The 25,260-nt window shown below is 44.1% G+C and overlaps 1 protein-coding gene across 5 annotated transcripts in view; it reads left to right on the forward strand.

Annotated features, from left to right (window-relative positions):
- The window catches only part of WDPCP (WD repeat containing planar cell polarity effector), a 148,147-nt gene that overhangs the window by 120,292 nt on the left and 2,595 nt on the right, over window positions 1–25,260 (forward strand). For all 5 annotated transcript variants that reach the window (XR_013181524.1, XM_077175992.1, XM_054630211.2 and 2 more), the window contains 3 exons: window positions 12,621–12,756; window positions 19,234–19,328; window positions 20,793–20,821. Coding sequence is in view for 4 of the 5 variants with exons in the window: in XM_077175992.1 (XP_077032107.1) it covers window positions 12,621–12,756; window positions 19,234–19,328; window positions 20,793–20,821 (260 nt within the window). In the remaining variant the exon portion in view is untranslated. The remainder of the gene's footprint in view (window positions 1–12,620; window positions 12,757–19,233; window positions 19,329–20,792; window positions 20,822–25,260) is intronic.

Below are 25,260 nucleotides of genomic sequence, written 5' to 3' on the forward strand. Positions count from 1 at the left end.
TTTCACATGTGGTTTCAGATCAGGTTCTTCTTCTTTTTGTTTGTGGTACAAAGGGAACAGATGAAAAGCCAGCTAGGCAAGCAGTTTTTAAAACCCCAGCTCTGGCCACTGTGGCTGCTTGTACCCCTGCTCCATTGGGGTCCCAGGGGAGGTATAGGAAGAGCCTCAAGGGCCAGGCACAAGCTGCTCACATGGCACTCTGCCTCAGCTGGTTTAGGTGAGCCCCAAGGTAATTTTGCTGGTTTTGAAGCAAAATCATCAGTCAAATAGACCTGAAAGCAGCAGAGAGCTGTAAGCCTGCTTTACCCTGAGCACTGTTCTTATAGAGTGTTGCTTCAAGCAACTCTTTACAGTTCAGAAAATATCCTGGTGCCAGGATCCTCCCTGCAATGGGCTGAGTTCCCAACTGCAGCCTAAACCAGTCCAAAAATGTGCCAGAAAACATGAGGAAGGGTTTCCACCTGAAGCCAGAGAAAAGACAGAGGGAGCTCAGGCTGTAAGGGAGGGTACAGGAATAGCCAGGTAGAGATAAACGTCTCTGGGTGTTGCACATCTGTGTGAGAAGGACTGGTGGTGTCACATAAGAAAGGAAAAAAGATCACAGCTGCAATGCAGGAAAGTGGAAAGATGCCTTTGGAAGGGCAAATTTTTCCCATTGAGCATTAATTGCTTTCCATGGATACAAAATGCACTTTAAATGATAAAAGGAGTAGCTGACAAGCAATGCTGTATTTAACAGATATCAGAGAATGCAATGTAGGTTAATTACCTTCCCTTAAAATTAATTTTTTTTCCTAAAGAGGTGAGCCTCTGTTTGAGACAGAAGCTAATCTCCAAACTCCTGTTGTCTACTTCAATGAAAAGAGGAGCAAGAAAGGGAATGAAATGGGGTGGTGAGGAGACACCAGCAGGAGCCACGGTGACTTTTCTTCCCTGACATCGAGGCATCAGTTTTTTGCATTGCTTTCCATGGACTTTCCTTTTTGGTTACCTTCAGAAGCACAAGCAATGCCAGGAACTGCCCACAGCTCCCTCCAGGGCTTTGAGTTTCCCAAGCGGTGCCCACAGTCGCTGCTCCTGCTGACACAGTTTATTTAAATAGGCAGGAAGAAAGTATTGGTGGTTGCAGGAGGCAGTGTATAGTGTAAACTACCTCTGTGAGGTTTTAAAAAGAAAAAGTGCTCTGGTATTCCTGCCACTCTTGAAGATAATTGAAGGATATCAGTCAGGAGAAGATCTTCCCAGGGAGTGGAAGGAGCAACCTGGGAATGAAAAACCCACTGTTCCTGCAATGTTGCATTTCCCCTTCGACAGGCCACATGAAGTGTAGTGTGTCCCTTTCCAAAGCTGTTTTCCTCTAAATCAGTCTCTTCTGGTGGGAAAGGGTGGGAAGGAAAGTATCAACCCATCAATTGGGGTTTTTAGTGCCAACAGAGTCACATCAGCTTCTTAAAGCCTTTGGGCACCCAAACCACAGAATGTGCTGGTGGTTATCAGCGTCTGTGCAGCAAAGCACTGCAGCAGGTGAGTGACAGGATGCAAATATCAGGGAGGACCTGCCCCTGTATCTGCTTCAGTGCCTTTTTAGCCACACCTTTCTGGTGTGGCTGAAATTGTAAAATGTCGGTCAGGGCGCTCTGGAGATGGGTAAAACAAGGCGTGCACATATCCCAACTCCTTTTATGTCCTGGTGCCTTGAGGTGCTTTTGTTAAATGCATCCAAGGTTTGTCTTATTTTGTAGGATTTAGCCAAGAGACATTGAGCAGAGCACTGTATAAGTGTCATTAAGAGAGCTTAGCAACAGGATATTCTGTGAGATTCCAAATTCCAGGATACCCTTTTGCATATCCTCTGTGTGTGTGTATATGTATGTGTGTGTGTGTGTATATATGTGTATGCAAGCACAGAGTTTGCATATATACACATTACCATAAAGTCTGAGGGTCTGCAGGTTTATAACAACATGTTGGTACCAGCTGTGTAGCATGTTTTCTATGCATTGCATCAGTGTTGCTAATTTTCTATGCAGAGACACACACAGACCCCATAAAAACTTGGCCCTCATTTTATGAAAACTTACCTGAGACATTACCAACTTAGTATCCTGAAGTCAGCACTTTTAAAGAGACTGAAAAAAAAACATGTAAAAATTTTCAGGTTTGGTACACATTAAGCTTGTTGATGTCAGAATAAGTTTAGTCCACACAACCTTCCAGCACGAGTAACATTTTTTTTTCCTGTGAAACCCACTGACTACAAATACGTTAGTCTGGCAGAGGTTAGAAAGCGATGCTGTTTTATAATTTGGGTTTTATTTACAGGTAGTAGTCCCATTTTTTCATTATTTGGGTTAGGCAACTAACTGGTCCCAAGTTTTTCTTCATTAAAAAAAAGAAAAAAACCCTCCTTTTAATAGGTGTGTACTTCACAATTTTCAAACTTCAATAGCATAGAATTTTTCACTTGGTCTGAAAGCTGATTTAATTTGCTGCTGTTAAAGGTTTCAATTTTACATCCATGAATTGTCAAATTAAATTCAGTGCATTGCTTAAATTTCTAGCTGCAGTGCATTTAGCCTAATTGCTTTGGTAAGTTGGGTGCTTAGTAACTCCTACTTCTCAGAATTTTCGTCTTTAAAGGCAAGCAAAATAAGCCTGAGGGCCACAGGTGGGCTAGCCTGCTCTTTGGGATTCACCTGTGGGGTCTTTGGATATCTCTTCCAGTCTGACTGCATCCTCAGACCATATCTGATGAGGCTGCTCTGCTGACAAGGGAGAGCATTTAAACACCTGTAGGTTTTAGCTATTTAAGTCCAAATCAGTTTTGAAGCAACAAGAAAGGCTGAACAAAATGGTTCAGATTTCAGTCAGTTGTCAACTAAATGTGTGCACTGGGCCTTTAAGTATTTGGCCAGACACATCTTGATTGCTTGGCTTTTGTTTTCCCCCTTGGAAAGTCAGCTGGATAATGCCCTGTAGCCAAAGTCTATTCTGCCATGCTGTAAGTGGGCTGGGCTGGGGATGGGGGTTGGGGATGGGGGTTCGGGTGAAGGGAGAATTAACCAAAACCAGAGTTATATTCAGGTATTTGAAAATTTTTGTAAGCCGAGGTATTGGCAGTCATTTTCAGTTTTCTTGCCACGTTAAATTTAAAATCGTAAAATGATCCCAGACATGCAATCTTTAAGGTGGGCCCTTTTTGGGGACAAATCACAAAGCAAACACGGAGGTGATGGAAACAATTGAGGAAACTTCCACCAACAGCAGCCTCAGAGGCAAGCCCTGAGTGTCTAGTTTTTTCCTCTTTGTTTACAGTATTTTTAAGACTTTGAGTTCTCATGCAACATATATGTCATTAAATGGCTGATTCCTCTTTGCACACGTTGTTGTGATGGCCTGTGGCAACCTGAATTAATTGTTTCAGTAGTTGATGGTGGTTACTGGCCGTAATTATTATAATTTGCATTTATAAAAACTTCTTTCATCTAAGGATCTCAAAATGCTTTTGCACACATTTAATTAAGCTTCACAACATCCTGTGAGGTAAGTGTCAAGAGTGTTGTTATATCCATTTTTACACGGGTTTCTCCAAGAAAACAAGGTCAGTCTCTAATGTGACTGGTATTTGGTTCACATCACTTGCACAGGACAGGTAGCATGGCTGCAGGAATTAGGAATGCTGATCTAGGTCACTTTGCATCTCCCACATGGCTCTTGCTGCTGCCACACCGTGTGGACACACGCACTAAGCCATGACAAACACATGATTTCCAGTCTGAGGTGGCCCTTTCCTTCCCAGGAGCACTTGAGCAGCAGCAAAGTCTTGAGAAGAAAAAGAGATAAGCACCCAACAGGATGCACCAGATGAAAACCCACCTTGCAAAGATCTGTCCTTTCCACAACTTTCCACCTTAGCATTTAAGCCTCTCTTTGCAGTGCACACACAGTAAGACGTGTCTGTTTTAGCCAAAGCCAAGAAAGCAGCTGCAGGCAATGTAGAGTCACCCTTCAGCAGCCACTCACCTGCTCTAGAAGAGGCTGCACACACTTCACCTCAACCCCCTACCAGCCTTAGACCCAACCCTTTGGGCAATCAGCAATTCGGAGATCTACTAAATCCTAGATTACCACTTGACAGATACTTAAAAGTGAGGATCAACCAAAGTAAAATAGACTTGGAACTTGGGGGACAGCAGTTTTCAAAAGCTCATTTCTTTTTCAAACATATGACTATGTTGTTTAAATTGAACCTAGCTCTCTGTAAGGTTGGTTGATCACCATAATAGCCCTGAGGAAGATATGTCTAAGTAAGTGCTTGCAAATTGAGTAAGGAGTCCCAGGCCATACCTGCATGAGTTCTTTACCATCCTCATCAATTTATGTTTACATAAATTGTTTACATGTGGCAATGACCAGATTAGCTATTTGGAAAGAACTCTGCCTGTGGATGCACTTATTCCAAAATAAAAGCCACTTTGCTTTTCTAAATTAAGTGCACTTAGAGGTAGAGAATGATTATTCTGAATAACATATGAAAGAAAGTCATTTCATTTCCAAGTAGTCTATTGAGCAGAAATATTCTGAAATAATCTGTCTAATTTCTCATGTTGATGCTTTTTAAGGCACAGACAAAGTCACAGAATTAACAACCAATTTTGTTTTCCATCCATTGTTCTCATGGAGAGGGTGTGCCAGTGCAAGGCAGGAGTCAGAGATTCCTTTCAGTTTCCCTGAGTCAATGTACAGGATTTATTCTGGTCCATGTCTCTCTTGTGGAGGAAAGAATGCCTGGCAGCCCGAGGAGAAAGTCTGGCACAAGAACATACATAATTTCATTTTACCTGGTGCTGTCTACTTAACTTTCATCAGAAATGGGACAGTCATTGGCCTAAGCCTGTGTTTTCACTGAAGCTTTCTTCTGCTTTTTTACTCCTCCAAACTTGTTCCTGCCTGCTGTGGCACAGAAAATTATGGCAGCAACCATACTTGACATGCATGACAGAACACAATGCCTTGGGAATCCCAGCATCAGGCCCTCAGAGGAGTTTTTATTGCTGCTACCAGAAAGTTTTCAATAACTTCAAATGAGTATTTTTGGGGTATGTTTTTTTATTTGGAAGGGGGGAGTTAAAAATTCTCCTTGTGTTATCTCATATTGCAGAAACTGAGACTTGATGGGTACTACATTATCCTTTTTGGACCTCAATCACTCCCAAAGATTCAAGATGAACTCTGCCTGCCCAGGCACCAGAGTCAGTGCCCCAGGGAATTTCTTCATATCTAAGGGATGTGCAGGATGTGTACTCGCATGCCCTTGCTGCCTCTCAGCTCTAGCTGTACATGCAGTTTTGCTTTAGGAACCTGTACCTCCAGTATTGCAATATCTTTTTCAGTCTCTGTCATCAAGAGTTTAAATACAGTTCAGATCAGTGTTAGTGGCCCAGCTCCAAATGAGGAGAATTGCTGCAATTCGTTATCTTGACAAATTAACTGGTCTGAGGCAATTCCTTTTTGAGAGAGATACAATTACCTAACACTTGAACTCTAGCCTTGCTCCAATGCTGTGGCATAGCTATGCACCTGCTCAAAAAGTGTGGATACTACTTTCCCATCCATAAATACAATTCTTGCACTAGGAGCTGATTTAAAAAAAAAAGGCTTTCTGAGGTGCCAAGGTTGGTGGTTGCACAGTGGAGGGACAATATGGGAAATGCAGGGTCCTTGTCACCAAACCACGAGAGGAGGGGCTGGCACAGAGAGTGTTCTATCAGAGAAATGCATCACCAGTTGTCCCATCCTCTGTTTTGAGTCCAGCTTCCTGATCCTGAGTGGAAGAAGGTGGCTTTCCTGCTCCCAATCCACCACATGGAAAAGAGTAGCCCTAAAGACCTAAACCAGATTAAAAAAAAAAAAAAATTCAAGGTGTTTTCCTCCTGGGATTTAGGCAAAAAGTTCTATTTCAATCCTGCAGTCTTTATATAACTGGTGGAAAATAGGTTGCCATCAGCACTCCACTCCTGATGTGGATTGGAGTTGGTACTCCTGGGAAGGCAGGGTGACCTCCAGCCTTGCCATCAACTCCTGGCCTTCAGGATGAGCTCCTTTCTGCCTTTTCTACCAAGGAATGAAAATAGATCCACAGTTACACATTGTTCTTCCAACCCGACGTGGGCAGATGCACTTCTCATCCTCTTCCCTGTGGAAAGCAACTCCTTTTGCCCCTCAGCCATAGCTCACCTGTGGGCATCATCTTTCCTTGTAAAAGAGCTCCCAGATGCTGAAAGATATCCCGTAACCATTCATTTGAACCACTGCCTTTTGGAAACTATTTAGGATAAAGCCGTCCAGCAGAAGGCTTGTGTTTGCCTAGAGCCTCTTTGTATGGACTCGGTGGCTGGGAGTTTCCTTGAGCTCCTCTTTGAACTCCAAACCTTCAGCATCCAAAACATTTAACCCTCAATTTCTTTTCTGCTTTATCAGTTTGGCCAGCTTCCAGCTGGCAGCATTCATTTGCAGGCTCCCATTCTGCATCTCGTGTTTGCAGATTTGTCTTTTTCAATTAACCCCTTGAAATGGTTTTCTTCTCCCCGGAGCCTACCTGCCTCCGGTCTGGCCGGCACTTCTCCCTGCTCTGGCTGCCTGAAGGGCAGGAGCCGGGAGTGGAGGAGCTGGGTCCCTGAGCCGGCAGTGCCAACAGAGGGTGTGCCCCACGCACGGGCGGCGCGGAGAGCAGCTGAAGGAACACGCAGGTTCGGCACTGCCGGCTCTGCCCGTTGTGGGTTGAGGCTTGCAATGCCAGAGGCACTCCTGCCTATGTGGAGTCTCTGGAGCATCACTTATGAATAATGAGATCTTCCCTGAGTGCTTTTGCTGGGGTGCTCGGGAGCACGCGCCCACATTTCCACTGCTGCAGCCTTCACCCCAAACAATGGCAATGTCTCTGCTCGCCAGCAGCTCTTCCACAGCTTTGTTTTAGAACAGCTATTTCTAGAGAGTCACCTAAAATTTAAAACACAAAAAGAAGGAAAAGGAAAAAAAAAAAAAGGAAAATAAAGACCGTGTCTAAAGCATCACTTACCAAACAAAGACATTGCCTTGTCTCCAGGACTGTCTTCCCTCTGGTGCCTGCTGTAATTGCTGAGCAGTAGCAGCTGTAGGTTGCTCATCCTGGCACTCCAGCTGGTTCACAGGCATCCACGGGGAGGGGAGAGCCGCTCACCCACTGCCAGGATTGCCCGGCAAACTTCACACGGGCTGGGAAACCTGATAACATCTAGAGGTGCAGCATTTCTATTGCTGAGACACCAGTCAAGCCTTTGAAGTGAGACGGGCTGGAATTGAAGCAAATTCTTGGTTGTTCAGTCCCTTCCAGCTGGAAATTCACTACAGCTTGGTACTACCACATCTGGATCACCCTGTAAGACACACCTTTTACACCTTTTTTTTCTTTTTTTTTTAATTAATTAATATTGGCACTGCTGGGGTAGTTCCTAAGGAACCAATTACTTAGGCTCCAGGGAGATATAAAATTAACTATTCAGGCTGTATAGCGGTTAGCTTAATTTTGTGTATGATTCTAGCAGAGCAAACGAGTCGTAGAGATGGAAATCTCAACCAATGCTAGTAAAGACTCAGCATTTCCATTTGCAGAAATTTTAAAACCAGATTTCACAACAAGCTTCAGAAAGCTGCTAAGTACAACTGTCCACACTGCCAAAAAAGCAAGAAAACAAAGCAGCTGTTTATAAATGTTAGCTTCTTCTTTAGTTTTATCACATAAATTTTATATTAATTCTTAAATTTCCTGGCACACCCACTAGAACAGTTTTACTGCTGCTAATACCTCTACTACCCAACTAGTGAAATAATGACATGTTATGCTACTATTAAGGATTGATTCTACTAGTAGTGATTGAAGTGCCTTATCTTCTCAGGCATCAAATTGTTAAACAACAGAACTGGGAGATATTCAGATTTAATTTCAGCAATAATCTTATCCAGCTCTCTAAACAGTAACAGCTGTTCTCAATGCATTTTAGAAGTACTACAAAACCAATATTTCGACAATTTGTATTTGTCAAATGCAAACATGTCAGCCTTGGGAATTAACAAAACAACACAAAAATAATCTGAAAATAAAAATCCATGGAAAACTAGCCCAGAAAAAGCGAAGAAGTTTAGAGTTACATTTTTCCACACTCACAAACAAAGCTCTGTGGTTTCCCTGCAGCAATTTGTTGAAACAAAAAATTTTTATTAGAATATGTTTATTTAGAAAGACCTTTTTTGGGAGAACAATTGTAGCCAGAAAAAAGAGCTGACCATATTCAAATCAGCAATGGAAGTTCCCAGTGATTTTGATGCCAGAAGAATTTTATGCAGTGGTTTTAGAAATAGCTTTATGTAATTTAGAAAACCTGGCATAGAATTAAGTTATCATAACTTGATAATGTGTGAAATTATGCTCAATCTCATGCCTTCCGCAGCAGTTATCTGCCTTTAAAAAAATCCCCAAAATATCATAAAATCATGACAGCTTGCTTTCAACTGGTAAAAAATAAATAATTTTTTAAAAAGGTTATTGCATAATAAGTGAAAATACTAATTTATTTACATAAAATTAGGTGTTCAAGTAAAAAAAAAATTAAATAATTTTGTTTAAATGCCTAAGAGAAAGAAAATGTGATTGTTAGTAAAGTCTACAGTTTTACAGCACTCACTTGAATTAACTATTTGCGTTTCTTCAGACCCTTGATTAGTTTCTCTCAGATAAACGCTATTTACCTCTTTTTTTTAGCAAAACAGCAATGTGGCTGAAGTCTGTGTGGTTCACTGGGAGTTCATTGGGATATATTTGCAATTCCTAAAGCAAAAAAGTGATATTTTATCTTTAGAAAGAGTTACATTTTTTTGAACTTATTGAATTTTTCAGAGATCAGCATGAAGAGTTCTGATTAAATGCTTGCTTCAGCATTTTAAAGGCTTCTTGTGTCCCTGTTGCCTAAGGAGGTTGTACACGAGGATTGCTCTGTAAACATCAGATTGTACAGAATTGGCTCTGCACACCATGCCAGGCACACAAAGAGGAAGTCAAATGGTTTATCTCTCACTTATCAACTAGTTTATTTTTCACGCCCAAAAAAGGCTGCTACAAGAGCAGCTGCTACTTTGTAAATAATTTAATGGCTGCTGTTAAGTAGAGCTGTCAATTTTGCAAACAATATTAAAAGGAGATTTTCGTTTTATTGCAGATTTGCACGTTTTGAAATGTGTTTTTATCCCTGGAAGTCCAGTGCAGGATCCTGGAGAATGGAAACAGCTTCTGATTTGTAGACACAGATTCAAAAGAGAATAGATATGTTTAAATAATGACAGATGTGTGGGCAGGCAAGGCGTGATATCTCATCACCTGCATGCATTACCCAGAGAGCATCCTGCTCATTAAAGCATAGGAGAACTTTCAGTGGACTTGTAAAGATAGATATTTGGCTCATTCAGACAGGTGTGAGATGTAGCAATGGCAATTACCACTTAATTTTGGAAATGTAGCATATGCATTGGGTCATTGTGTGTTTGGGTGTACACAATGCTATCCCAACATTGATCACGACAAATAGGATTTTTTTTAAGATTTTAGCATGAAAGATTCATATTCTTGCATCTGGTAAATTACTTTCATGATGAAACCACAACATTAGCACAATACCAACTCTCAAATTTTTGAAATTCAAATTCAGATTGAAATCCCCAGACCATAACATGTTAAGCAAATAGTAGTTTAGAATTTAAACAGCAAGAGTTTATTGTGCAAGAAGGCAAAGGAATATCTCAGATTGCCTGAATACAAAATCTTAGGTGAAACTTATGATCTCTCCAGTGCTAGCACAAAGTCAGGTCTTTGTCAAGCACCAAATCCTAGCCAGAGCCCTCATCTACATGTAAGGACCACCACCCTCTCTCAGCTCTGTGGCATTGTTGCCAAAATCCTTCCCTTTCTAATTCAAAGTGGGATATGTTGCCTCTACTTTGGGAAGGGCTGTGTTGTTTAAACAGTGTTCCTTGTGCATTTGTTTTTCCTTCTTTAGCACTTCTCACAGGGAGCAGAGTCCATGTCCCACAACAAAAATATTTTTTTCTTTACTCTATAGCTCATATCTGGTTTTGTGGTTTTGAACCACTCCTGGCATCCACACTGCAGCTGTATCCCCAGACCACAATAGGTTCAATGCTCATAACTATTTTAACATATCAGATATTTATTTTAGATATGAAAGTGCAGAGAAATCTATTTGCACTCCTGTGGGTAAGAACCCTGTTCTTCCCCTGGTTTTGTGCTTGCAGATGACAGACTGATCTGTTTTCCATGAGGTTTCCATGGATCCAGTAGCATTATTTAATAAGGTGTAGCTGTGCTACACCAACAGCACTAAGCATCAGTTTCTGGCCATGCTGTAATTAATTGCTCATAGCATTCATATATTAGAAATATGGCACCCAAGGACTCTATAAACCCAAATTGTAGCCCACTCCACGTTAAAAAGCTGCTGGGTACCACCTGGAGCACATGCGTGAGTTACACTGAAGTGGTTGGTTTGAGGACTGGGATTTACTCAGCACTGGTTCTCAGCAGAGACAAGAAAATACAGACCAGTAGTGTGATGGAAAGAGATCAAGAAAAAGTTGACCCAATTCTGATATGTTTCTTTTCTCAATACACACTCCTCTTTCAGCATCTCTCAGGGTTTTATGTTCTGATATGTCCCCACCCCAGGAGTGGTGGCTCAAGAGAAGTTATGGACTTCATATTTTGGTGAAAGTTTGTAGCTTTAAGGGAGTAAATTATGTAGGCCTTAGTTGTTACTGAGTAAGTGGGAAAAGAAAAAAAGAGAAGAGAAAAATTAATTACAGATGCTCGACTCACACTGTACATCTGATCTTTGACATTTTGCAAATTCAAAGGTTTAGCAGTCTGTTTCTTAACCAACTCTGGCCAAGTGAAGAGGGAGGCTCTTCAGGACCAAAGACTATTCCAGGTGGGGGCACAGTAGTGGGACCTGTGGTCTAGAGCAGAGGCTGTCAAAGTTTGTTCCACAAGACCTGTAGTGGATTTTGCCTAATTTTATTTTTGACCCCATCAACAGGAATTCTGTTTAAAGCCCTTTCCCAGAGCTCTTCACGTATACGAAAAGCAGCTTCTCACAAACATTTATAAATTCTCAATACTGTACCTCTCATTCTTTTGGCTTCTCATTCTGCAAGGCTCCAAGAAGACAGCTCCAGAGAAGCCTCCCTTACTTGCTCTGGATTTGAGTTTCTGAGATTAAAGCATTGCCCGTACACTTGTTTTCTCCTCTGTTTTTATTTATCTTTGGATTCTTTTTTTTCAAGATGGAGGAGAAATTGCACCAGTGCTGGTTTAGCACCTTTATTTATTGTAGTGTGGTGTGCATGCTTGTGGTGTGCTGCCTTCAACCGAGTTGGCCATTTTCAACCATTCCCCACATTGGGGAATGGTTGAAAATGTGGGAACCAGCAGCACAGACAGACATCAGCTACCTGGGAAAGCCAAACCTGGCCACACTTCACCCTCCCTCACACCACAGATGCCAGTGGTATTTAGGTGGCATGAAGAGTAGAAATAGTCCACAGCACTCCCACGGCATTGGATTCTTAAGACTCAGAGGTTCAGAAAGGCTTACCAGTAGATTTGCCCTCCTAAGCCAGCAAGCGCTCTGGGTCTCCAGATGAAATGTAAACCAACAGCGTGGCAACCCTCGCCAGGCTGTTACATCCTCCCACTGCCCATGGTGCCACCACGGGTATCCTGCAGATCAGCTTATACAGGATCCAAGAAGGCAGAGAACAAGGGGAGAAGAACAGGATTAGGAGGAGGAAAAAATGCAAAAGGGTCTTATGATTTTGAGAAAAATCTTTTAAAGTCTTTATCTGTAACAGGATTTTTTTCCTTAATCCAAACTCTGCTAGCCTGCGGTTTGATTAAATTTTTTATTTATTTATTTTATGTCTCACACCTAGAATATGCAATTCTTCCTCTATATTTTTAAGTGGTTCAGATATTTTTAAAGAATTTCTGTTACCACAGGGCTCAGACTGGAACTTGTGAATTGGGTGCTCATGCTTCACCTACTGAAGACTTCAGGCCTTAATTGTGAACCAAAATATTTTAAAACAAAGCTAAGGGAAGTCTTTATTTTTAAAGGAAGGAGTTACACATACTCCTCTGGGGAACTAGTCCAATTAATAAGACTTTGATCCCTATGGCTCATGCGGCAGCCTTTGGCAGCCAGCTAGACCTTCTGTAGTTGACAATGTATAGAATGCATTTCCTCCTTGCTATCTACAGCCAATACACACTCTGTCTGTGTCTTTCAAAAACTCTTGGCTCTGTTTCTTGGCACTGGTCATTGGCTATTGGCCTCCTTTTCAAGGGAAAAGCCAAGGGTGAAAGCTGTGGAAGCATGTTCGTTTCCATTCAGTTTGATCCCCTGCAAGAGAGGACACCCTTTGTCCTTATGGGCATCCAAGGAAAACAGCTGGCAGTTTGGTTGGTACTTTCAGATGAAGTAAGTGTGATACCATATCTTGATCCATCTTAACAGAACTTCTGGGGCAGTCAGATGAAGAAGACACATCTTGTGAAGCTTTCCCTGACCAATCTCCAGAGCAAGGAGGAGGGTGCAACCCACCTGTTCCCAGCCCTGCTGACAGACCACCAACACAGAGCTGCTCCCACAGGTGAGCTGTGAATGGTTTCAAAATGTATGTTTGATATTCTGAACCTTTCTGACAACTGCAGTTGTTGTCTGCATCATGACTGTAAGCACATTAAAACATTAATACACTAACAACTAAGAAATACCTGGAAGCTCAGAGGACACAGCATAGACACAATGAAATCTCCAGAAACACAGACAGTTTGCAAGCTTTTAACCCACACTAGCACAACCATTTTCAAATTAAATCATCTGTGCAAAGGCAGTCTTGCTTGCTGAATGTGGAGCAAAGAGAAATACAGCAATGAAAACACAGCAAATTAACAGTTGCAGGTAATGAACAAAACTTTAAAAAAACTGACATGATCTTTACAGATCCCTCTAAGAAAATCACTAGCCTGTAATCAAAATCCCTGGGAAGATCTTTTGAGAGTGCCCTTCTTCTGAAGCTGATTAAAACCTTGAACTTCACTATGAGAGAAACAACAGTTCTGATAATTGGGATTTTTTTTCCAGCACTTCCCTTGCAGGTGAACCTGCACACCGCCTTGCAAGGGATAGGAAATCAAAAAGAAACAGCTCCTCTGCAAAAATTCAAAAAGCATTTGTTTCTGTTATTTTTCTTTATGCATTCTTGATAGAAAAGAAAAAAAACATTTATTTGTTCACAGTGAGTATATAAATGTGTAGTATATAGACTTATTTTTATTTTCTATGTCTACTGTCTGTAGGAATGTTTTTAGTAAATCTGGTGTGAGTTTGACATTGAAGTTCCACATTACATTCATCACAGTCATTTGTATATAACTGTGCTGAACACATGGTTCGTTTTCTTCTTTCTTCATTTTCTTCTTTCCCTTTCTTTCTGGAAATCTGTATGTTAACTAGTTTTCTGTCTCCCTTAACATAGGGGCGTTGAGTTTTTTCAGTATGCAGTGTTATATTCATTTTACCAGCTACACAACATGAGTGAAGTATTAATTTTATACATTGCCTACAACTTTCAGGATATGGACATGCTCTAAAGCTTTCAGAGCTATCTAATGGGTTTGGAGGTGGGCCTGGCTTTAAAAATACAGTGCACAGTATTCCTTCTTAACTTTTGGGATAAAGATACCACTGTACTGATATGGGCAAATTATAAAGACAGTCTCCATGCTGGAGGCTGCGTTGTCTCCAGAGGGCTACAAGTGCTCCAATAAAAGGAGCTCCTTTAGCAGCACACCAGAGCCAAGACTACTCCCAACACGCCTGTGATCCCAAGGTATGAACACACTGTCCTCCCTCCCTTTCGCTCACCCTTTTCCTTCTGGAGGTTGCTCTGACTCACCCAGCTCTGGCAGTCCCACGTCTGCCTTCATCAGGCATCTGGGGAGAGGCTGAGAGTTCAACTTTGCCCCAACTCCTGGGCTCCCCACCTGACCGCGTTTGCCTGCACCTACCCAGGTGGGTCACCATGAGTTGCTGAGCCCCAGGAGTGGCTCCTTGCAGTCACCAGAGCTGCATAAATGGCTGGGATTTCCCAAGGCTTTTGGTTGGAGAGCATAAAGCAAGCTCCCACCCGTGCACCAGCTCCTCCACCTGCAGATGCCTGGAGATGCCTCTGAGCTCTGCCGGGAGAGGCCGGAGATTTTGGTGGCTGCTTACAAAGCCATGGAAGAAAACTTCTCACGGCTCTCCCTGCTGGCCACAGCTGCTCAAAGCCTGCCAACAAGAATTTAGGTTTCAAAGGCACTCCCTGTGACAACACCAGCCAGGTGGGAAGGTCACCTGCTGAGGCACAGGTGACTCCAACAACTTCTTCCCTGTGCCTAAAGAAAGCCACGGGTGGCTACAAGCACCCAGCTGTGGCTTGGTTTGCCTCCAGTTTCCCAGGGTTGCTTTCTACAATGCATCTGCTGCCAAGTCTGCATCAGACTTCTTCATGTGAAGAAATCTCTATAAAGAAAGGAAGTTTTGGTGCTGGGACCCTACACAAATAGGGCTGTTCTCTGTTCTGCCATCATTGCAGTGTTTCATCTCTCTGTCCCAGATACTCCAGCATTACCAGAGACTTCTGGGTTTGAAATTGGCTTCTTCTGGGTAGCAGTGGTTCTTTAAGTTCCTGTAAGGGACTACACCAGGACTTTGCAGCTGTTCAGCAAGAGTATCCAATGGCTGTTCTTTCAGAGTCTCTTGTTATCTGCCTTGGCTTTACATCTTTGTACCAGCTAGTCACACCAATTACTACATTACTGCATTTCTAACACATCTACCCCTATCAGTCCCAGATGCTGTCCCAAATCTGCATTTCACTCAATTTTGGAAGCTCATCTCCAGCACGTATTTCTTTCTTCCTTGTATTTCAGCTCTTGGGACAGCTGAGGCATATCTCATGAGTTACAGCTAGGCAGAAGTCACCAGCAAGGGCCCTGTGAAGACTAGAAGACACTTATGTTTCACTTGCCTAATAAACCTTGTTTCTAATGCCCTTCAGGGAGTTTGACATCTGCTTATGTGTAACTGGAGCCCAGTTTTCAGGCTGTGTGATTTAAAAAATCACTTCAACTAACTCTTCACATCATCATCTCCTTTGCTTAACCAGGAAAGCCATAATCTGGGATGAAGACAGGGACAGAAAATGGACAGAAGAGGCTGGAAACAAAGTAGTCATTCATGAAACAATCTCAAGGGTTTATTTCTTTAAGAATTTATTCTTGATTTAACTCCATGATGTTTTATGGAAGCAGCAGTGGTGTTGCTGCCAGTGGAGAGCTGTAGTCAGCTTCCTGAGCTGTACACACACAAAAAGTTATGGGCAGTTAAGATTTCAGGACAACATTCCAGAAAGCAGCGATTCATTTGCTCCCTGATTTCATTCACTCTAACATAAAAAGGACAGTTAAACACCACCAACAATGCACAGTCCAGTGAATAATTTTATAAGACAAAGATCTCACCTCTGGCTTACATTTGGCATTGACCATTGCCTTCTCTCTTTCCAAGTGTCAGCTATGTTTTAGCCTGGAAGTTCCTGTCCTACCATTACTTTTGTTATCTGTTTATGAAAACATTTTGATCAGCATAACCCTGCAGCAGAAGCTGGCAGTTGAGGAGGGTATTCTGGATGCTGCTGTTCAGAGGACTGAGGTAGCATGCTGATCCTCTCAGCCACACAAAGGAGCTGATCAGCTGCCTGTGAGACAGCTCATTTCTGATGGGTCAACCAGAGAGTGCCTGGGACCATGTCAGAGTCTGGCACCAGAGTCACACAGAGCTGTGACTGCACTCACTTCTCTGCCACTGGCCTTGGTAGCTGCAGTGTGGGTTTCCTCCCCATCAGTGTGTCATTCTCCTTCCTTACCATAATGTGTTGTAGGCTTAAGTATCTTCCATTTGTTGGCAGTGTGTGAAGCTGGGTTGGAGGGGGTTTTAGCTCATTATCCATCTACCTAGTCCCCATTCCCCAAACCAGAACTACTCCCATTTTAATTAGGCTATCTATTATTTTAATACAAGTGATTAGGATATAAGGAAAAAGTGCTTATCATTACAGTGATTTTTACCATAAAACTTTCTTGTTGGTTATGTCCTTAAAAATACACACATTCCTACTTCTCTACAAAGTTTTTATTTAATCTCATGAGCATGTCTGTATATTTTGAATCTGTAGCATCACTGACCAAACCTTAGGAAGTTCTAACAGCATCTTTCAGGTCTTTATGTTGGTTATTAAATCAGCATAGAGGGAGGGAATTAGAGTTATCCCACAGCATCCCCTTTTGTATGTCGCATTAAAAAAAAAACATTAAATGGATTTCTTACTCCTACCTGACTGTTCTGTGCAAATAAAGTAAGTATTCATCACTGTTATAGCTTCCACCTGTTTCAAAAGTCCAGAAAGCAAACCCGGTCATAAAATAGCAGGAATATTGGTTGAGGGATAACATCTGCCAGGTTCAGGTGTAATCCTACCAGCTGCTCTATCTGCCTGAGCAGTTTTCAGTTCCGAATTAGCTCTGTTAATAGGTGTGATGCAGAGATATGGTGATGTGGTGGAGGAAATTCATGTCAGAAGTGGGATCCAGCAGCTCAGCTGGATCTGGTGCTGTTCCTGCCTGGCTGATGCAGCCTTCCCTCTCTTCCTTCTCTTTCTTCTCTTCCTTCTCATTCTTTGCCACTGCTCAGCCCAGGAGCTTCATGTGCCTCAAGAATGCAAGAGCAGGCAGATATAGATGGCTTTGTGCAAAGTTGCACTCTCAATTTCTACATCTGTAAAACTGAGATAGTGCATTACCGAATTCAGAGGGGCAAATTAATCAGTCAGTGTGCACACTGCACCTTGAAAATACAAAATTAACTCTTCTTAGCCCGCAAGTGCTCAAGATGCATCAAGGTGTGTTCCATGGCCTCTTGATTCCGCACAAAGGTCCTCTTGATTAAATTAGATTGCTAATGTATTAACGCATTAGCACACTTGAAGAAAGAAAAGTTTGAAAAAGCAATTTGGCTTCATCACATGAATGGCATGTATACTTAATGGAAATTTTTCCAGCATTCACAAAACAAAGAAAAATCAATAAAATGTCTGCCAACTGTTCCACTGAAAACATTTTATAATCTATAGCACTGAGAATCCTGAGCCAAGATAAACCAGCCTTGCTGACAGAAAATACTGACAATTATTTTACATTGATTCAACTTGGCCCAGCCCAGACTGACCTTGTTTATTCATCTCAGTCTCTTAATTCATATTAACTTGGCATCAAAATGGGACATGTGGCATGTGGGCTGAAGACCCATTTCTGTATCTTAGATAAATGTAGTGCATTGAGTACTTCCAGTGCCTTGAGCTCTTAGGTAGATTTATATGCATTAGACTGAACTGGTTAAGTTCCTTTTATCCCTGCTGGGCTTTTCATGTCTGTTGACTGTAAAACTAGAAGCTCAGTAGAGGTAACATCTTCTTCTAAGCCTTTGGATATACATGAAATCCTCCCAGTACTGGTCAATTTTAAAGACACATCCAAAGAGGATGCAGGGTTTTAAGCTCTTTTAAAATATAAAAATAGAAGGGTTATGGCAATTTGGCAGCCAAAAAAGCAATTTGCGGGTCTTGGCAGAATCCAAGGCTGTGTGTAAGAAAGCTGATCAAGACACTACAGAGGAGATAATGGGGTCGAAGAGCAGAAGAATCCCCCCGCTTTTGCAACCAGCATAATCTGGTCTCCAATGAAGTTTCTTAGTTTCTTATACTGAACCAATAAAGCTTAGTGTGATGGGAGAGTTGCATTACTGCAGCTTAAAAATGTCTCGAGAAAGCTGATGAGGAGAGGTGCTTTTAGTTGCTTTACATGTGCCCAGCTGCTTGCATAGCTATCTTCTGGCTAGTAGTGGGAAGACAAGACCATGGGGAAAATCTCAGCTTTTTCTTTAATTATTTATGTTTTCATCAGTAATAAAGGGCTTTTTATGTCTGGAATGTATTATTTGTATTATCAAAGCTAAATGAGATTTTGCACTGTGGCAGAGAAGAAATTGGTTGTTGCACAAAAGCGTTCACATTTTTATTCTCACAGCTACACTGCTGTCATAGCTGAAAGCCACCCTAGAGTAAAACACTACTTGAGTCAAACATGACTACATCCACTGAGGAGGAAAAGCTACCCAGATGATGAGAATCCTCCCAAAAGTGTTCCTAGTTGGCCTGGCATTGGATGTTTAGTTTATTTTCTCTACTTGAGTCGTTCTTGATGAAAGCAATGCTCCCTTGGACTTTACCGGGTGCCTGGCAGGTTGTGGATGGCAGGACAAGCAGCGAGTCAGCAAGCCAAGATGGCACAATGAGGCCTCCAGGTTTCCAGTTCCACTGCACTGGGAATGGATTGCCTTTCCACATGGCTGTGTAAGCAGACATTAATGATGGCTGAAGAAACCAAGACTAGCAAAACCAAAAAACCCCCCCCCAAAAAAAACCAAAAAAAAACCCCAACAAATTAATCTGCATCTTCCATAAGACATAGTTGATGCTTTCCTCCCTGCACCTCCTTCATAACTTGGATTTCAGTGATGAAAGTGGCATAGAGACAAAAATTTCAGAAAATCAGTGCTGTATTTTGAGTCTGATATCCTCCTCTCCTGGCATCTGCCCAACTTCCTCCGTGCAGGGCTGCCAGCAGTGCCTGGTGCCTGCTATGTGTGTTACATGTCCCCAGCCTGTCCTGCTTAACAAAACTGTAATTACTCAAAACACCACCAGCTTTATACCTTGTCTTTGAATGACAGGACAGTGCTGGAGCGACTGCACGGCCAAATGAGCGATCCTAGTGACGCTCAGTCAACAAACCTACTGGCATCTGATGGAAAAGAGCTGCAGTTTGTAGCCAGGAAATTACACAGGCTGCTGTACACTTGAAAAGATAGAAAACAAACAGAACAGCTTTACTCTGCTCTACACTGTCTCCCCAGCTCTGCAGGCATTGCTCCCTCCCCTTCTATCACTTCTGTTTTGTTTTCCAAGACCCACCAGCCGCAGACAAGCAGAGGACACTGAGCCTGGAGCGGGTGGCCACACCACCTCCCTGATCAAGAAAACCTTTTCCAGCAGCCAGGAAGGTAAGTGAACAAGCCTTTTTTAAATATGCACAGGGGGATGAAGCTAGAAATATTGGTAATTCATATCTTGAACATTCATTTGGGTCCAGGAGAAAAAACAAGGCATTGCAGCATGAGCTCGGTTTGTGTATTCCTATCAGGGAGGACTCAGCTACTGGCTCATGGAAGGTAGAATAAGTCAACCAATCACCTGAATCTCCTTATCTTGCAGCAGTATCCCTGATTTAACACAGACAGGCAGGCTTTGTTAGTCCCAGCTGTTGTGGCTCTGTTACTCTGTGCAGGAGCCAGCAGCAGCCGCAGAGCCTGCCCGCTTCCATGGCTGGGGCAGCAGCAGCAGCACGCACGGTTCCTGCGGCGCTCTGGAGGAAGCGAGGGCGGCTGCCTTGCTTTGGCAGCACTTGGCATTCCCATCACAGCAGAGCCCAGGGAGTGCAGCAGTCCAGCAGAGGAGCAGGCCAGCACGAGAAGGTCATAGTTAAAGAGCTGTCCCATGAAGGAAGTCAGGCAGGGATAGGTCAGAGTGTTTGCACAAGGGGTGAGACGAGGATTTTTATCTCCTGCCCTGTCCGGGTGTCCCGTCACTGTACAGACAGGTAGGTAGGAACAGAGCCAGTCTCCAGCCACGGGGAGGCCAGGTGGTTCCTACAGCCACAGCTGAAAGAGATTATTTCAAACAAGCCAGTTATAGATACACTTCCAGCTTGCAGTGAAGCTGAACTTGCCACTGCCACAGCAGGTCAGTCCTGCTGCCCCCTCGCCACCTTCGTCTACCCACATTCTTGGGACCATGCAGGGAGCTGACAGCACATTAACTTTACCCAAAAAAGCTGTTGGTTTTCTCTCCCATGGGCTTTTGTCCATCCCATGAACCAACCTGCCCTATGTGGGGATTAGAAGACACCACAGACAGCACCAAGCAAGGGACAGAAGGACACTGCCTGCAGCAGGACTTCTTTTTGATGTTGGCAGCTGTTAATTCAGCTCAAGCTGTAACATGAAGCCCCATCCTGAAGCAGCTCCTGCAGCAAGCTGGCAGCACACAGCCCTCCCAAGACAGAGGTGAGCACTCAGCCCCACCACCCCAGGGCTACCCCACCACAGGGAGAGCAGCATGCTGCAGCCACGATTGTCCCAGCCTGCCCATCCCAGTCCTGCAACAGCTCAGGACTACCTGGGATCCCTGATGTGCTGCTGGCCTTGCATCTCCACACTGCCTCATCCACAAAAATCATGGCTGCTTTAACTTGTTGTGGTGTTTGAGGGAATATACATATCCTACGAGTACAGACTTGTATATGCAATATATTAACTATTTTAATTCATCCATTGAATAACAGGATATAAAATAGCTTTTTTATCAAAAAAGTGAAAGTAATACCTCTGTTTGTTTGGGTTTTTCAGTGAGTTAAATGGAATGTAAATAACATGGTGGGTGTTTTTGTTTGTTTTTTTTTCTTGAAGGAAATATGAAAGCCGTTCCTTCAGAGCAGGTAACGCATTTCTGATTTATTATTTTATTTCTGCTTATTATTATTTACTCTATTTTGAAGCTTCCTGAAACTCCCCAAGCCTGTCCATGCAAGCTGTCTGCCTGCAGGGCTCTTGCTGGAATTGGTAGAAATCCTCCTGTATGGTTCTGCTAGAGTAGGGCTTCACCTGCTGCTTTGTGTTGAGCACAGCACATGAAGCTCTCATCCTCCAGCCATGTTTATCTTACACGAGCTAACCAGCACTTGGCTTGGCACTTCCAAGAGGAAGATTGCAGGGAAAAGGGGCGAGATGCTTCCCTATTTTTCCATATAACTCTGAACTGATTTAACTGTGAGGTGCTGCCAGTGGAGGTGGTCCATCCCTTTCCACACTGCCAGCCTCCAGGCCTTGTCCCTCTACCAGCTCAGGCTTCCAGCCTGCAGGAAACTCACTGTGGGGGGAGAGGAGGAGAAGGGAAAGCTGCCCTACCCCCCATGTCCTTCATGTGCCACGGGGACATTCGCTCCTGGCCTGTTTGGGATCCCAGGTGGTTGGGAGTCAGTGTGGATGCGCAGAGAGCACAGCTATAGGGTGAGCCTCTCTCCAGAGCTGGTGAGTCAGCAGCACGCAGCACCAACACACTGCCTCAGTTCTACACTAGAGGAAAAACTAAAATAAAATAAAACAAATGATAAAATAACTCATGGCAGCACCAATGAAGGCACAAGAGTGCCTGTGTTTTGCCTTCTCCCAATTACAATTCCTGTTTAAACTTTTATTTTTGAGGCCAAAGTATTCAGTGTTTGGCCTCAGTGCAAACAGATCATTAAAAAAAAAAAAAAATTGAAAGAAACACTTCAACCTTCCAGCAGAGCAGGATGGCACTTATTTATTTCTTTCATTACAAAACCAGCCTGTGCCAAGTAAAATTGTGCTCTAAGAGCTGTTCTACCAGTCCTGAAGCACTGAGGAAGAACACACAGCGGCCCCACCTCTGCAGCTTCCTGCAGGCCCCTGTGCATTTGCACTGGGTGGAGGATGGGCACAGGCTGGGGCCCAGGTGCCAGAGTTCACCACATCAGGGTCGCACCAGAGGGAAATCCTCATCTCACAGGACCTCTCAGTTGGCCTTTGGATGATTTTGGTGGCCTCAGGACCCAGAGTGAAGTAAAGCACAGCAGCAGTGATGGTCTGGAGACATTGGGGGGATTCCTGGCTTTGCAGCAGGGTTAGCCAGCAGTTAACTGTTCCTTCCCCAAGCTCTGTGGAAGATGTTCTTGCCTTCACATAAGCAGTTGAATTAATAAACTGAGAAGTTCATTTGAAATCTCTGGACTATAACAGTGAAATCCACAAAGCCCAAACATTCAGGCTGTATAAGGAGAATGATGCACAGAAGAAAGCTTTGCCATCACATCATTAAGGACCTACCCAGGGGAGTGGTTAAAGCATTCTTTGGTTCCAGAAAGTCACTGCAACTGAGTGGTCACTGTTGCTAAAAGCTGATGGGTCAAAGTGTGACTTCTGTGACCTGGGAGTAGTGTTTTGATTTCAGCACACATCACAGAGCTGCTTGTGCACAGCAAAATGGGGCACTTCCATCTGAGCTGCTCTGGACCCAGGGAAGGGAAGCAGCAACTTTGGGCTGCAGAGGAAGATGGCTGGCAGGGTAAGGGGAGCCTCTAGTGCACACCAGGGTTTTTGGAGAAGAACAGCCATCCATGTAACACTAACTTTATGCTTCCATAAAGAAAACATTTCCATCAGCATTTTGTCCTGACTTTTAATGGCATGTGGAAATTCAGAAGTCTTGCAGCAGCTGGGTACCAGCACGGGAACCAGCACCCAGCAAAGCAGACCAGACCCTTTTAGCTGGACCGACCTGTGGCTTTAGTCCAACACATCCCAAATCCATCCCTAACCTACCAGCAGCAGCTCTTCCCTGGACACCACCAGCAGCCTGCTGCATGGTGGACAGCCCATTCCTGAGGTCCCCCTTTCACCCCGCTGCCTCCCAGGCTGGCGTCCCCCTGACTCCACTTCCCGCATTGCTTCAGCCGGAGCTCGCACAATACTGGGCTTGGTGCCACCCCAGGGGAGCACACCCAAAACCCGGCCCTTCTTGCACAGGCAATTCTGCAGGAAGATCCCTGCAGCTGGGAGCTGGAGGATTTGCTTTGCCCTCCTTTGCCAGTTTGTTGGGGAAAGGCTGGAGCCAGGGGTGACCTGTTCCCAGCACGAGTGGCCACTGAGGCCTCGGCAGGGATGGACCTGACACAGGCCTGCCTTCTGTAGGTGCATCACAGCACATGAGCTCCTCACTCGCTGCTGCTCTCAGCTATGAGGAAGCTTCTCCTCCCTGAAACTGTGGAGATCGTGCAACAAACTGTTCCCAGTGACCTGCCAGAGCAGCTGGCTGTCACACAGCCAAGCAGTGCTCAAGCTGTTGAACAAGATTTGTTTTCTGGAGGAGAGCATTAGTAGTGGCTCAGAGGCAAGACTGTGCTACCATGGGGGTCCCTTGTGTCACTTCAGCACCAACACAGGTCACCTGTGTCCTGCCTGCAGCCCAGTGGTGGGAGGGTGATGGTGGGCAAGGGCTGCTGAGGTTTTCTCAGCTGGCAGTAGGACAAGTGCAGTCTTAGGTGGCTTTGCCAGACTGGTTTTGGGCGGGCCAGAGGATCCCACCACTGAGCACAAAGGTGGGGATGAGGACAAATGGTGGAGGAATGAGGATAACCTGCAGCTTTCCTTGCCCTGTGCATGGCTTGTGTGGGTATGGCTCCTCAGGCAATAGGGCTGAAGCAGGTGAGAAGTGAGCATCCCATCCTCAGTATTTGGAGTGGCCAGGATTTGGTGTTGATGTTCCATCCTGGAGGTGAGATTAGGGTGGCCTGGAGGACCATGCTGCTTGAGAGCCAGCCCAGCCTTGCTGGTCTGAGCAGGGTGGTCCCAGAGGCCCCTCCTGCTCTGTGTAATTCTGGGATTTGATAATCTTGAGCAACTGTGTAGATTAGTTCAGAGTTTCCATGTAGCAGTACCCAGAGTTGGATCAATGAAACCAAGGCTCCAAACACCTTGGTCACCTACCTTGGTACAAACAAGACCCTTTGGAAAATGTTAATCTCAACGGCTCTCTTGATCCTGGACCAGAGAGTGATCTTCTACCAGGCAATTTAAGATGCTGAAGCCAATGGCTCCTAAAGGCTACCAGGTGATAATTTTAATCTATTATCACTCAGTGGATTGTCTATCACCCAGAATGGTTTTATGTTGTGCTATTCAAGGGAAACAAGGCATTCCCAGTGAAAAGCAGTGGTACCTATGGATCCTAGCAACAGGCATGTCCTTCCTCCTAGTCATTCCTGCAGCCTGGTACCAGGCAGTCTTCATCTGAATAAAACAGGTGTTTAAAATAATTTCCTGGGGCTTCTTCATTTATTCTCCTCTCTCCCACTCTTGTCCTTTCCCACCTTCATCATGCCCTTGGGAATAATCCCAGGAGAAAAAGCGTAGCCTCCTGGGAGCAGTACAGCAGCGCGGGGAAGAGGTGTCTCTGTATTTCCCACTCCAGGAGAGTAGAAGGATCCTCTGCTCTGCCTCAGACCTGTGGAGACAGAGAAAACCACTGCCTCCATCCTGCCATCCCTGCAGGTCTGAGATGACTTAGTGGCTTTTCAATTACAGGGTGTGCCTTCCCATACCACTCCTCCCTTCGCCTGCCGGAGCGGGACCACATCATTACCATGAAAACCCCATGATCTGAACTCTCCAGGGCACAAGTAGATGCTCTCCTGTCAGGATATTCATGTTTTCCTTCTCTGGAGGACCAGCAGCTCCTTACCATAGGGAGCAGCACTGCAGTGCTGGCTGCCCCTGTTCCTGGACAGCCCTCTTCCTGCACAGTGAAAATCAGATCTCATCAAATTATCACAGCACCTTTTATTGCTGGGGTGCTCCAGCAGAAAGGTGCAGATATCAGAGGAGGATTCCAGTCATTACCACTCTTCAGCCTTTGATTAACTTTAAACACCTCTGCAAACTTCGTGCCACATCACAGGCTTCCCACGCGACACCGCCAAGTCTGCTTTAGTGTGACCAGAGAGGTTTGCAAATAGGATTTTTTAAAAGTATTTATTTTTTTAAAAAGCAAGTAGGTAGGTCTGCAGGGCTGGGTTCTTGTTCACATCTCCCCAGACAGAGGCACAAATCACAAATCACAAACCCAGGTCACATACCCACCTAAAGCACTCTGGACCTTGCACCTTGAGCAACAGGGACCTACCCAAACAGCCTTGAAGTCTTACATGGTCACACGTGCTGTGGGGTCTTTTTCCAGCCTGCATTCACCTGCCCCTCTTTGTCCCAGAGCAACCACACACAGAAACCCCTCTGCATAAGGCCCTGATACAGTTCTGGGGACAAAAGAGCCACCCCTTCCTTACCTTCAGCCACTGAT

Source organism: Agelaius phoeniceus, chromosome 3 (genome assembly GCF_051311805.1).
Source record: "Agelaius phoeniceus isolate bAgePho1 chromosome 3, bAgePho1.hap1, whole genome shotgun sequence".
Taxonomy (NCBI): domain Eukaryota; kingdom Metazoa; phylum Chordata; class Aves; order Passeriformes; family Icteridae; genus Agelaius; species Agelaius phoeniceus.